The sequence below is a fragment of the Aquila chrysaetos genome, chromosome 2 (genome assembly GCF_900496995.4).
Source record: "Aquila chrysaetos chrysaetos chromosome 2, bAquChr1.4, whole genome shotgun sequence".
In the NCBI taxonomy this organism is placed as follows: Eukaryota; Metazoa; Chordata; class Aves; order Accipitriformes; family Accipitridae; genus Aquila; species Aquila chrysaetos.
Genome location: NC_044005.1, coordinates 39,065,995 through 39,081,149, shown reverse-complemented (window position 1 = coordinate 39,081,149; position 15,155 = coordinate 39,065,995). Strand labels below are relative to the sequence as shown.

The window sequence follows — 15,155 nt, the reverse complement described above, 5'->3', positions numbered from 1 at the left end:
TGGTTTATTTTGTTGGTTTTTTTTCTGTTGATGGGTGGGAGTGCAAGGGAAAGGGAGATGATGAGTAGCTGCAGCTCTGTACCATAGGTGATATTTATAGCCCGTTGCATAGAGAGGACTTTAGAAAACCTGTGTGGTGATGCAAAAGGTATTCTAAGGTCATAAAACCAACACTGTAACTGAGTCCAAGTCCATAGATTTAGGTCTCCAATGGTTGCCAATTTTAGTTTCCAGGCTCTGCCTTCAAGGTATTTGATCCTTAAAGATCATACTAGAACAGAGACAGCAGTTATTTCCTGAGAAATGCTCGTGTACATGCTGAGTTTTATCCTTTCTAGCTTACCTTCCTGAGCTAACTCTAAAAAGTAGCTGTTGCCTAGTTTTATGTGTGTGTTACCAAGATGTCTGGTACGTTGGCTGGAATACTGAACTTCTGGAAGTGCAAGTGTGGGATCCAGTATTGTTGATGATTGTGTTGCAGGGAATATTATTCCAGGGGGTAACCACAGGGTTTGCTTCTGACAATGAGTTTTGTGAGATTCTGGGCTCTTCAGAGGCTAGAACTGGTGGATTAGGAATTTTCTCAAAGTAGTATCTTTGGTTGTAATTTTTTTTTTCTTACAGGTGTTTAATAAGAAGTTACATGATGGCTACAGGAATGGGATGGCAGGAATAGTGTGTGGAGATTTAAGAGTTTTTTTTGACTGTTTTGCATTTTGATCCTGGATGTAAAGGAAAGCAGCTTGTGATTCTAATCACTTCTAATGTGTGTGCTTTGGGATTGCCAAAATACCTGCAGATGGAGGAGTCCTCTACATCATTGAATTGGCAGCTACCTGTTTAAATTATTTCAGTGCAACAGAAGTGTGCTGCATGTTTGTGTCTGGAGACCTTTGTCAGTCCTGCTCTGAGCAGAACACTGTATTAATGAGTGCAGGAAAAATGTGTGTATCTTGGCAACCACTTTTTCATGTCAAGCTTATCAGTTCATTTCTTTCCCTTGCCAGTTGAACCATTTGTTGTGAATTTTGACTTGCTTTATGCTGCTTGAAGTAATTCATTTAGCTAGGTGACAGTATAACAAATTTTAAGTGCTATTTAGGCACTCACCAGTGTGGATCAACCACACCACCTCAAATAGTTCAAATAACTATTTGTCTCCCAGTTCAGTAAATACAAGTCATCCCACACATGTACCATCCTCATCTGTTTTGCTTCTGTGCTACTGAGGCAGATCAGCTGAACTGTGTCTCAACCTAGAATTTGAAGCTCTCCTGACAGGTCTGACTTGGCGTATTTGCCCCAAATAACATAGAACCTAAACTTAGGTTTTTTTGGTTTTTTTTAATTTTTTTCCACCTATTTGTTTTCCATTATTTCTTAAAAGTTCCTTTTAACGTCACAGAAAGTGAGCTGATTGTTGCTTAAATTCATTGGGATTGAATTATTCTTTTCTGGAAATCTTTGGGATGTGTTGAAGGAACTTTTGAATGGTAATGGGATCTAGGGTAGTGGTATTCTTAGGATGTTTTTTGGGGTTTGTTTTCCTTATTGCAACCATAAATAAATCTCCAAACTGTCTGCCACAGGTTTAGCCAAAATCAGATTACTTCTTTAGTGTTAGAAACATCTTAAGGTAGTTTCCTCTGCCTTTCTAGTGGCACTTTCTAGGGTCACTGAAGAAAAAAGGGAGTACTTGCAAATAAGAATTTTCGACTTTGGGCAAAGAGAGATGGTGACAGTCATTAAGGCTTTAGTCATGCTGATGGCTTAAGTGGTATTTCTGCTGGGAAGAGCACTTCCCTGTATGTGGACTCCTTTTTTTGTGATTGCTGCTTCTGGCCAGTTGATGCTTTTTTCTTTTATTCTTTCTTTTCTTTTTGCCTTTTAAGGACAGAAGTGCAGCGCTGAAGTTGCAAAAGGTGTAAATCAGGGAATATATTGCTAGATTTTTTTACTCTGGAGCAAGTGATCTTTTCTGTTGCTGGTGTGAGCACCAACTAATAGATAGTCTAGAAATACTTAAGTATGTGTGCAAGTCAGCCATATGCTGCCTGGTATTCAAGTGTGTGAAGCAGGTGCTGTAGTCTCTTTTTCCCACCTTTACGTCTTGTCCTTATTGTAGAATTAACTCAGACGGTACCATAGGAAAGACCCTCTCACTTAGCTTCTGCTTTAGATGTACACATTCCTTACCTCATTTGCAGTCCTGCTTTATGCCTGAACTTGTCAGCCCCTCTTGGGATGGAGGGTTTAGCTTAGCTTTTTCTATGTTTAGGCTGGTATCCTTCCTGTAGTGGAGTGTATTCAGGTTAGTCCACTGATGTGCAAACTGAAGATCTTTGAAGTTTGTTTTTTCCAATGTCAGAAAGAAAGATTTTTTTACTTTCCTCTAGCATCACCAGATTTGTTGATCAGACACACAACTCAAGCTTTGGAATACTGAGGTTCAAATTGTATAATAAAAATGTGTATTGTTAGTAGTTCAGCTTTTAATTCTTCAGGCAGGGCTATGGTGACTCTTCTGTTCTGCTTTTCCTGTGTTGGTTTAACAGTTTTTTCAAACCTTCATTAGATAAAATCACACTATCCGTTGCAGATAGTTAGCCCTCCATCATATGCATGGGGATTTTCTGATTTGATGATTAAACTTTTTCACACCTACCAGCATCCCCACACTAGCCCTGGTTTGGTTCTGGCTGGGCACTTTATGATAGGTACTGACCCTTTGCTCTGTGGGATCCAGCTTGCTCCCAGAAGCACCAGTGGTATTCAGGTTCACAATTTTCAAGAATATAAGTAGCTTCATGCAGTAAACAAGAAGTCAGGAAACCTGGTTTTGTTTCACAGTGTTAGGTAGGTCTGTTGATTGAACTCTCTTGCCCTGTTTTTCCTGTATCAAGGAATGGGAATTCTGCCTACTTCAAAAGCCTCATGATGCTTAATCTTTTTGTTAGCTTTAGAAAGACCTGTGTATTAGAGAATTTCAAAGCAAGAATTTAAAGTGCAAAGTATTGTCCTTGCAATGCAAATTTAAAAAGTATAAAATAGTAATCTGTTGTTCAAAAGAACTCTGATTTAATGGGGTTTTGTAGCCTGCTTTCTTAAGGAAATAAGTCTGTGATCATATAAACCTTGCCTTAAGTGCCTTTATGCCTCATTTCAATGAGGAGGGAAATAAGAGATACCATTTTTGCTTAAAATAAAATAAAATAAAAAATCACTGATGACTGAATACAAGGGAGAGATCCTCTTAGTGCATTCCCTGGGAGAACATCTGAAATGTTAGTTCAATGCTATTGTAAGACAAGGGAATTAGTCTTTGAAACATCAGTTCATGGGAAACAGTGGTGGAACCAACTTGATGAGACCAAAGTTGTGTGTGCAGTTGCATTCATTTAGCTTTACATGATAATTTCTATTCATCTTGTACCAATTAGAGGCAAAATCTTTACTGATTCAAGACTGGACTTCTGCAGGAGTATCTTGGATCTTGCCACTTTTTCTGTCAAAAGAAAGGCGTACTTTCTTGTTGCTGCTCTCTTTTTTTTAGTTTCAGCTTTTGTAGCTTTGGTAAATTAAAAATTCATGCAACTTTGCTAGAGAAAAGAAGGGGGGTGAGTGTATATATATTATTGGATGAGAGAACAAATCTGTGGCTGATGTTACTCAGCTTTCCTAATGCAATACAAGAATTGCAGCACAGAAACATATGTAGGAAAAAATGCTTTGTAGAACTGCAGTATTGATATGTGATTGCTTTTGCATAGACACTAAGGTGTGAAAATGCATTTACTCTTCAGCAGGAATTACCAACTTTTACACTCAGATTATTTTTGAGGTAACGTTCTCCGGTATCTGTGCTCTTTCTATTATACTGACTTTGCTGCGTGCTTCATTTTGGAAACAGTTCCTGTTCCTTCATTTGGCCTAAAGGTCATCTTCCCATGCCATGCCTGGCTGTATTTGCATCTTCTCTAGTTATCTGATGGAACCTACTCCTTTGTGTTTTGCTGGATTCAGCTAACCAGTGTTCTCTCTCACAGTCTGTACTCCATCCTACAAGGTACTATTTCTGAAAGGCTGAATAATGGCCTCCGACTGTAGAATTTAGGGATTAGAAAAGGAGGAAAATGATCAGGTGATCTAGCTAGCTTGCTTGTGGTTGTCGGACAGTTGATCTTTACTTTGTATTCTCAACTTTCTTTTTTAATCTGGCTAAATGTTTTTGGTTTGTTTGTTTCTTTTCCTGCAAAACTATTTTACTGTCTACTAGATCTCTTTTATTACTTACATTACAGTAACACGTAAATGATTCAAGCAGAGAGTGGGAATAGAACATTCTTGTGCCCACTGACTCTCCGATCTGTAGTGAGGGCAAGCCTAGGACAGTGGAATGTTTGGGAACAGGTCTGTAATAAGACCAAAACAAACCTCGGATAGAGCTGGAGGAGGATGTGAAACATTCACACAAATAGGGGGGTTTTTGTTTGTTGTTGTCACTTGCTACTTGTTTAATTGCTGTAATGGCAGAGGTAAGCCTTAAGTCCTAAAAGGATAAAAGTAATACAGATGAGGGGGAGAGTTTAGTATGCTTTATGTCTCTGCTCGTGTCATATTCCTCAAAATACTGAAATTCTGTAGGTTTTTTCCTGTGAATGAAGGCAGAATAAAGGAAAACATAATGCTTTCTGGAGAACTGCCTGAGATCACTGGTGAAGCAACATTAGCGTTCAGTGATTCAATTAGATCATAAGGGCCAAACCACGCAAGCCTTTGCTGTTATGAAGTCTGACTGCTCTGGATACATAAATCTGGTGATGTTTGATGTTCTAAGGCTCCAGATTCTGAAGTCAGTTAACAGATAAGAATCTCTTTTAATAAAAAAATTAATAAATTATTGCCCTCCTGGTTTGGAGGTGAGGCTTCTGTTCACCTTAGAGCTTGCTATGCATGAAAGTTTATTAATGACAGGGGATTCCTTTTTATACTAATTTACGTGTTCCTGACTCTAACAGTAAAGAGCAGAAGGAATGACATGTTCTTGAACATGCAGAATCTTCAACCTAAATTCCCTACTTTTCCAGTCCTGGAAGAAGCAGTTGATTTTACTTGTATGTTCATTTTGAAGGAAAGCAAAGGTGTTTAGTTTTGCTAACAATACAGAGCCTTTATTTTATTGGGTTATTCTTTAAAGTCCAAGCAAATACCCCTTACTTCCTGTTAAGGATTCTGGGGATGTAGTAAAGGTAGTGAGATAATCAGGAATAGTGATGACAGAATTTAGAAAAATGAGCATGTTACTGAGAAATAATAAGATCCCAAGTATTGCTTATGTATGTTTTTAATCTTAAGACACTGATGGACGTCCTTCACATTTGTTAACACTTCTGAATACATACAGAGAAACTCCATACACTTGGACATGGTTTATCTGATTTTCAAAGAAACTGTCTTGAGATTTCTGTGAGACTTGTAATCTACTTAAAAAAAAAAAAAAGTATGCATGTTAATTGATCTTGTGATTGCTTTTCTATTATTTGTTCATTTAGCTCTTTCTAAGTGTTTGCTGCAGACTAAATAAGAATTGTGTATGTTTTTACACACACAGAATAACTTTCTTCCAAATAAAACCCCAAACCTTTCTGCAGTTTTCCAGGCCAAGATTCTGTTTGCCAAGTTTCATTCCAGTTCTTTTTGTACAGTTAGAAGTTCCTCAATTTTGTGGTTACAGAAATGCTGACAAACACAGTTGTATGCAATGGTGTGTATTAGTTACGAGCATTCAATTCATTTTTTCCTTTTAAGGTCATTCTTTCATTAAGTTAGTTTCACACACTGCTGTTCATGATATCAACACTTTCTCCCTTCCTTCCTTCCTTCTCCCTTTTAAGTGACACTCATTTCCCAAGGACAGTGTCTGTACTGCAGTTCATTGTCAGATTTGTAGCTTATCAAGAAAAGCTATTCAGTGGTTTTATTTAATGGTTCCATTTAATGCTGTCATGCATGCTGCTATTATTTTATTTCTACCCAGACACTGATCTTCTCTCAGGTTTAATGGCCACTGTCTGTTGCCAAGCTAACTTTTTAATAGCCTGGGTTAAGCTTATGTTACCACTCAGGCAGTCGACTTTTCAAAAAAGGGTGAAACGACTTCTTTGTTTACAAAAGGGGAGAGAGGAGGAGAGGGAAACGTTTGTTTCAGGTATAGACTTTTCTTGCAAATTCTGAGTGCAGTGAGACTATTTCTTCCCTCACCCTGCTAGCTGCCAGCAGAAACTTACTTATTTACATTAGCGGTGCTACTCTTGGATTGAAAGCCTTCCATTGTTTGGCTGAGCTGGTATTTAGTTAACACTTGAGTGCTGCCTGTGTGCAGCATATGCAACTACGGAAATGACCATATTGCACGTAACTGTCCATTCTCTCCCTCCTCAGCCTTGCTCTGGCATGTGTGTTTGGGTTGTTATGTTCCATCTGTGGACTAAATATTTCTCTTAATCATACAAGATGACTTTTTTAAAAACTCAGAAGTGCATGTGTCTCTCTCTCTATTGCTTCCAGAGCTGGTAGGCAACATCAGCATTCCATGGCTGGCTGGGTGAGCCAAATTCGGAAGCAGACTAAATCCCAAAGTAGTCTAGGTCTGGATTCATAAAGATAATGCCTCTGGCAGAAGGGGCACCCATCTTGTTCAGAGGTACCCTTTTAGGATTGTCTTCAGATTTCTCACAAGCTGTCATGGTCTGTGTCTTCAAGAGGAGAGTATTGCTTTTAGTCTGATGCATCAGTAAACTTTCTAGTAACTGCAAGGAAGTGTTGTGTCTGAAATTCCTTTGCTGGAGCATGCAATAAGGAGCGGGCAGAAGTGGCAGTTCTAACATGAGCAACATATCCAAGCATCTCTACACTGCCTCATGTAATCCTGTGTGAAAAAATCCAAAAGTAGCACGGACTAAATGTACAGAGCAGCACCATGATGCAACCAGATAAGCAGAGATAGTCATTTGAACACTGAACGTGCTTAAACACAGCTCTCCCCTTCCTCTTCTCTCCCCACCCCAAAAAAAGAAAAAGAACAAAAGCTCTGGTTCTGATTAGTTTGAAGATCTCTAGAGCTTCTTGATTCAGACATCCTTTTTAGTACTAGTGAGCATTAGTACTGGTGTAATACTGTAAAAAATAACATAACTTCCCCCAGCTTCTTTCTTGGAGATGGCTGACTGCTTTTTTCCTGCAATTTTGATGGAGATGGAATACTCTAGAAGACATCTCGGGCAATTAATTTTTTTTTTTTTTCCAAAAGCCAGCATGGTTGTTCTATAATCAACTAAATTTTGTAATGGAAAATACTGAAGTCTTGGGGTTACTCAGTTCTAAATACTGGTACCATGTGCACTGCCTGCAGTAGGAGGCAGAGGAAGAGAGATTTCTCAAATCCTTTATGTCCTCTCTTTGTGAGCTAGGTTCCTAGCTTTTCCACCAAGATGGAGCCATGAGCTGCACTCCTCCATACCAACCCCCCCATCATATTTCTGACTATATCTCTTAGATGGTTTCTCATAGGAGGAGAGGGAGCAAGCAAATATTTAACCTCTGTTTGGGTCAGGAAATGGATGTCTGGGAGGGGGTGTCAGTTTGTCTCTTCTCATCCCCACCTGACTACCTGCTGCCTCTTTTCATAGCTTGTTAAAGGAAAATGTGCAGATAATTTAATAAACCCTTTCAAAGAGGAAGAGGGGAAGCAAGTAGGACACAGCAGGGTAGGGAAAAAAGAAAACCACTGTCCTGTGATTAGTGCAGCAAAATGCTGCACTTGAAGCTACAGAATCTGATTTTTGGGGACAGAATTGAGGCAAGTGGGGAACGTCATCGGCATGTCACTCCCAGATATATGAATGGCAAATGGCTATTTTAGCATTTCTTTCTCTGTCAGCCAAACTTAGCCCACTGCCTTTTTTTATTAGTGTGGGCTTTGGGTTTTTTGGCTTTTTTTTTCTTTTTCCTTTGAGCCAAATGTTCAAGGAACTGCAGCACAAACTGTATTTCCATTACACGTGTGGCCAAATTTTGTGGAGTGAGGGTATGAGACAGGCAAAGCTGTGGATCTTTTGAGAGGTCTTAACTATGCAGCTCCTTAATTCTAGATTTGTTATTTGATCATAATTTCTGAAGTTCTAGCCTTTCTTACTTCATTTAATTTCTGGAGTAAAATATTCTTTTAGAGCTTTGTTACACTAAAGTTACTGAAATGCAGTACAGAATTCAACTCCAAGAGGTGTTTTCTTTGATAGCTTTGACTGCTATAGGAGCTTAATGAAAACATCTGTAAGCAGAATGGAAGCTAGTTTAATATTACACTACTATTACTATAAAACATAATCTCAAAATATTTTAGGCAGGGCATAATAATAGTAACCATGGAAACTTTGCTTGAAGATTTGGAAGAATGGGGCATCTGGTAGGCTCACTCATTTGTAGACAGGAGAGAATTCTGGGTTGTGGTTTAGATTGAGGAGGGTAACTGGTACTGAGGAGAGGGGCTTAGTCTTGGTGCAGTGGTGGCTGTACCTTAACATTAAGTCAGGTTGCTGGACATTCATGGTGGGGAATCCGTATATTCTTATAGAAAAATTGACCCTTCTTAGCCAAAAAAATCTGGCTTGGTTTATTCTGGTTTTTGGGTTGAGATTTTGGTTGGATTTTGGGTTTTGGTGGGGTTTTTTTGTTGGGTTTTTGGTGGTTTGTGGGGTTTTTTGGTTGTTTTTTTTTGTTGGGGGTTTTTTTGGTGTTGTTTTTTTTTTTTTTTTTTTTTTTTTAATTTTGTGGGTTTTTTGTTTTGTTTTTTTAAGGAAGTAGAAACTTCCATAGAAAAAATTTTGGGCTTACACAAACCTATCAGGAGAGGGGGAGGGGAAAAAAGTCGTGTGTTTTGGGTTTTGGGGTTTTTTTTTGTTGTTTTGGTTTTTTTTTTTAATGCCTCACTGAGTATTTTGAGCTGGCTGAGTGTTGATCTTGATGAACAGAAACTAGGGCTGATGAGGGGGGTCCTAAATCCTTGTCTCTAAGGTTACAGTTTCTAGTATTAAAGTTTCTCATGTTTTTATTAAAAACTATAAACACTATTAAGAGAATCTCAGCAGCTTTGCCTAGGAGGAGGAGAATTCTCACACATGTGAGAGAGCAGGACTCTTCATGCTCATACAAGTGTTCAGAAGTTTTGGTGCCCAGCTTGTAGCTCTTACTAGCTGGCTTTGAAAATGTGACTTCGGGTTCCTTTGTGGCACCCTGGCTTTGACTGTTCAGTTCACAAACTGCATGTGTGTGAGAGCAGTGCATTTCTAGTGCATTCATTACGTGGAGTCTTCTATTTTGTTTTTGGTTCTGTTTAAGTCTGGCTTAGGAACAATAGTTTTGTAACTTTACAGTATCTCATGTAATGATACGTGCTTCAACCTGCATGGAATGTGGCTTTGCATCCATGTGGAGTGACTCATTTTTCAAAAATATTGGGGCAGAGGGTATAGTATCAGAAAGTATAATGCATTAAAATCTATGAATAAACTTCCCTGTAGAATCTGCAAATTCTGTGCTGGCATGCCTTGTCTGGTCCAGAAGGTGCATAAAAGTCACAGCTCTTAACAAGATTTGATGGGGATTGCTGAAAACCTATTAACAAAAGGTCGAGCTCTGGTGCTGTTTAAGGAGGTTTCAGTGATCACTGAACAAAAAGGGGATAAAATGTTTTCCTTCTTTGTTTCCCTTTCCATACACACAATCATTTCAAGTACATGGATTGAATTAAGTCTTTGAAAAAAAAAAAAACAGAAAGCCTGTACAATGCAAGTTGAATTTCAGGTACGCTTTGATTATCTTTAGGTTCCTGGATGGAGCAAATTCCATAATCTGTTATTGTTTTAAAGAGAGAGCCTGGAAACTTGTGGCCCTTTGGTTTTGTCTTGTATATGTCAATAAGAACTGGTACAAATACTCCAGCTCTGATCATACAGCCTTATATGGAACAAGGAAACTAGCTAATTCAACCATGTTAGAGTTTTAGGTAATAGTGTCATATGGTAGCATAATTGTCTTGCCTACTTGGCAATATTTTTAGATGAAGCAAGTTTGACATTAGCTAAGTGACTTACTTTAGCACTTCTTGCAATAATTTGTTAGTAAGATGGCTTTTTATTTAAGACAGCTGGAACTGATTGTAGAGTTCAAACATCCTCTGATGCCCTGTAGAAATGTAAACAGATGCAGAAGTGAGATAATGGTCAGAGTATCTACAGTCGGAGAAAATGCCATCCAGTGCCAGAACAGAGGAAAAAAAAGTTGGGCTGGCTGGATTCAGGCACCAGCTGAACAAAAAGAGCTGAGTGCTGGTAGTGTCAGTCTCAAATGCAGACATCCCAGAAGTACAAGAACAGCCTTTTTAAGGCTAAGGCTACTCTGAGACTTTGCTGCTATGCAGGAAATGTATTTGTTATTAACAAAACTACTTGCAGTCTTTAACTTGACTCTTCTGAAGGCTTTATAGTCTTAGCATTTTGTTGGATAGTTTGTCATTCAGGTTTTGAATCAAGTTTGTTCAGGAATTGATGCTTTGAAGCAGAAACTAAAGATTATAGTTTATTGGGCTTGTTTGTTTGAAATGAAATGTAAGGTTAAAGAGAGTTCTGTCTTTAAGTAGTTCAGTTCATATGCGTGGCCCATCTCACTTTTTTCCTCTGTTTTTTTCCCAGTTCGCTGCTCCGCTATGGTGGAAACCTCTCCCTTCAGAGTGCCATGAGTGTTCGGTTCAACAGCAATGGAACCCAGCTGTTGGCACTGCGTCGGCGCCTTCCCCCGGTCCTCTATGACATCCACTGCCGGCTGCCTGTCTTCCAGTTTGACAACCAAGGGTACTTCAACTCATGTACTATGAAGAGCTGCTGTTTTGCAGGTGATCGTGATCAGGTAATAAGCAAGCAATGCTGTCCTGTGTCTCCAGAGTTTCCATGAGTGTTTGAAACCACCTCTGTAAGGCTTTTGGTTTTTTCCTGATTCAGGAGATAAAACAGGAGGCAGGACATGTGTAGGCTTACCTCAGAATTGTTTCACAACTTTCAGGCTCTACAAGTGTTTCACAACGTAGGCTCTGAAAGAAGAAAAACATATACCAAAGCATGTGGTAAATTTTACCTCTTGCTTGATGTGATCTAATACTTACTTGGAAGGTTATATTCACAAGAAAAATATTTGTGGAGGCTTTTTAGGTCCAATTAATAGGATTTTAGAACCATGAGTAGACAATGTTATCTACATGTGATAAGGAAGCATCTTCCTTTCATTTTGATATTGCTATTGAGTGCAGTAGAGGCAATCCCACAAAACATAAATGTTGTGGATTTATGGAGTTACTGATTCTTATTTCAAATTGTAAAGTTTCTCCTTTAATACTATACTACTGCATCAGATTATAGGTCTTTATAGTTCAGTGTTCTGTAAGTGGTGATGGCAGGTGGTTAGGAAGGAATAGTTTGTTACTTCACCAAGGCAGGACTTTGCCCCTACTAATAATCACAAAGAAATACGTCACACATAAAGTGACTGACAGCAGTTTGTATGATTCTAGAGCTGGATACTGTTTTTGGACAGCTGTATTTAATAACCACTAACACTGTTTAAGGACAAAAAATGTTATTTTGAAGCCATGATAACATAGAACTAAGATCTGAAAATTTCTTTGCTGTCATCAGTAAAATTCCTGCAGTCAGAATTTAGTCATTAATTCTGTTGCTGCTGCTGCTGCAGGAGGCAGAGTTGAGCTTCTTTCAGATTGCAAGTAGGAAATACATTTACATCACTGAACTTGAGCAGTGTTTCTGAGTTTTACATAAGTTTGGGCAGAAATAGTGTGAAAATGCAATAATGAAACCATCTTAAAAAAATAGAGTGGCTTACTATAAAGAATGGGCAAACACATGTGTTGTTCAGCCTAAAAACTCTTTTTTCCTCTGGAAGTCAGAGTAGACCTGTGTACACTCTGACATATAGTTTATCTTCTAATCTGTTACTGAAGATCTAGATAAAAGCCTTAGTGTCTGTTGTTGTGCTTTCTAAGCCATTTTCTTATGGGGGTATGGTGTTATTTTAATGGGAAGAATATGGCTGTTCTGGATCAGGTTGATGTGGTACTTCAGAAGCCTGCATTTTTTTAAAAACTTGATATTCTTTTGACTTGATGGACATTCTGTTCAGATAAGTAGCAGCACATAATGCTACTAACTAGTTGGAAATCAGAGCAAAAGACATTTATATTCCCTCATAAATGCTATAAGAAGCTGATAGGGAAGATGAAGTTTAATATGGAATATTAGAGAGATGTGGAATTTGACCTGCTCATACCCATCCTCTAACTGGAAGGAAAAAAGATAATGAAGTCACAGAAAATGCCAGTAAACTGTCCAGTAATGCTCAAATTCAGCTGACTAAGATTGTCAATGCTATGGATAGTCCTTAGGCACTGCCTTTTACAAAGAACCCAATTCCAATTCCAGGTGTATCTAGAAAAGAAGGTTAGAGTTGGAACCTACTGTAAGATGCACAAGATGAATAAAAAAATTTACAATGTTTTTTAAGTTTTGCCCTTCTATACATCTAGTATGCTTTTGCTTTTTGATGAGTTTTGTGAGTATGAAATAATGTATACAAGACTCCCCCTGTAAATCAGAATTCACCAAAAACATAAATCTGTTTCCAATTTAATCTGGTTCCAGCCCTCTATCCCATCTAATATTGCTGTCCTTTGCCTTAATAAAGAACGTCTTTCATTTGAGATCCATGCAAAGTGAGCTTCATAGAATTCCTTGCTTGTACTTCCTTGTAGGATCAAAACTTTGTGTGAGCTAAGGCTCATTTGAGGGGATCTAAGGATAAGAAAGTTGTATTCAAATTATGAGTGGTGCTTGTGGTAGGAAGGATTCTTCAGAAATTTTCTCTGATTGCACCTCTGATTTTCCCTGTTTTCAATTTTTCTTTTCATCTTTATTAAACTGATGACTTGATCTTTTTTCTCTTTTAAACTGCCTTAAATAGTTAGATTTTAATACTTCATACAGAGCCTAGTAATTTAAAAATGTGACTCTCCTGTGTTCGATAACGATTATGTGTTGTCTGTACAGTTAGTTCATCTGATAAAGTTGCATTTCGATTCTATATTTTAACCCTAACAAGAAAGGGATATCCTTAACTCATCCGTGCTTAGAATGCAGTTACATTGGGGAAAAAAGTGAGCTGCTGAAAGGAGGCCTTTCTTATCCAGCAGAGGTGATGCAAGACCTTTCACTGATTCAACTTCCTAACCTGGCAGAAGCATTTACTACTTTTTCTGAGTTAATGACTTATATTGACACTCCGAGGGCTCTGACAAGTGTTTGAATGCAGTATAAGGAAGGGATCAGAGGGTGAGAGAGAGGTGGAGGGATAGCCTTTCAGTGCTGTGAGACTCAGCTCCTCACAGAACTACAGCCTTTGCTAATCTTTGTATGGAGCTTGTACATGGAAAATGGTTTACTCACAGGAAGTTTTCCTGTAAATCATGACCACCAGGGTTTAAAAACCCACAACTGTTAGTATCCTAGTACTTGCCTTTGGAAGTTGCTTTAACACAGTGGTGAAAATCTACAGAGATGGCAAATAACACCACGTTCCATATGGAGCTGTTGGATTTTGGTATGGCAAAAATGAACAGATTCCGAGCTGCAAGCACACAACTTGGGAGTTCTCTTAGAGATCACCCTTACATTTTAAGAAATTAAATACTTAAGCTCCCATAATGATCAGATGTGTTATTCTTACTTTGACAAGGTATGTGTGTTAAATTAATACAATTTCTTTGCACAAATAAAACAGACTACTAGTTGGGGAACAGTTTGATTAGTTTGTCTGTCGATGGCAGTTAGGCTCTGTATACTAATCTTTTCTCAGTATTGTCTTTTTAGTTCTCAGAGATTGTGACAGGACTTGGATCCAGAACTCCTGACTTGTCACTCTAGAGGGGAACCTGCTAATAGCAGGTGTGCAGCGATCTGCATACCAGCTTGTTTTATTGGAGCATCTGTGATGCAAGTAGATTGAAACCTCTTAACAAAGAATGAAATACCATTAATGCTTTATGGAGAAAAACACAGAAAGATTCACCTGTTAACCCCAATGATATTTTTTTTTAAGTTTAAAAGAACACATTCTGAAGTGCTTCGATGGATTTGAGTTGTTGCAGGTATTTTGGGTGTGTGGGTTGTAGCACAAGCTAAGTGACAGAGATATTGGAGGATGAACACCTTTGCTTCTTTTTGTGTCCTTGTAAACTGTTGTTTTCCTCTGAAAGCATTATTGTCCTAGTCCTTGTGAACCTGATTTGAAAATCAGCAAACAGTATATGAAAGCATTTTTCCTAGAAACGCCACAGTCAGACTTTTCTTGTTTCTTACAACTACCAAAGCTTGAGAGGCAATGTTTAGCTGGTGTTTTATTTGCACCCATTTATAATTGCCTTCATTTGCTCCTCTCAGAACTCTGTCTTTTGTCCATGTCATGAGCGTAATGACCTCATTCACATGACACCAATTTTTCTTTTCTTTGTAGGAGAGCTCTGATGTTGGTAGATAAACGTGTTCAAAATTGTATGCCATTTGCATTACCTGGGAGCTCACTTGAGTCATACAGCTGTGGAAGGGAGGAAGGGTAAGACAGGCTAGATGGATCAAGCATGACTCTCAGCTGCCCACTCCCGCTGTTGGCTGCAGAGATTTATGTGAGAGCGTAATTTATCCATCCTTCTAGTACAGGCATCCAGGCCCAGAATTTTAAAGGCAGTTTATTTATGCACCTAACACCCACTGACTTCACCCTCGTGTGTACAAGTGTTTGTTTACACACAAATCATAAAATGTGTGAGAATCTCAAGTTGTGTGAGGGTACTGGGGGAGTTTCCATTCTTCTTGTCAACATTAACATTTGGGAAATGTTGTTTAAATACTAAGGATTTTTAGTTGCTAGACTGGTATGGAAAGTATATTCCTGGATCTGAGCATACAGGAGGTATTGAAGGGGCTTCAGGTACCCAAATGCATTTTTGAATGTAGGAGCCTCAGAGGCCATGGTGATGG

At 38.6% G+C, this 15,155-nt stretch overlaps 1 protein-coding gene across 4 annotated transcripts in view; it reads left to right on the top strand.

Moving 5' to 3' along the window:
• Window positions 1-15,155, top strand: part of DCAF5 (DDB1 and CUL4 associated factor 5) — a 76,943-nt gene that overhangs the window by 31,382 nt on the left and 30,406 nt on the right. For all 4 annotated transcript variants that reach the window (XM_030007405.2, XM_030007409.2, XM_030007410.2 and 1 more), the window contains exon 6: window positions 10,749-10,962. In XM_030007405.2, the coding sequence (XP_029863265.1) occupies window positions 10,749-10,962 (214 nt within the window). The remainder of the gene's footprint in view (window positions 1-10,748; window positions 10,963-15,155) is intronic.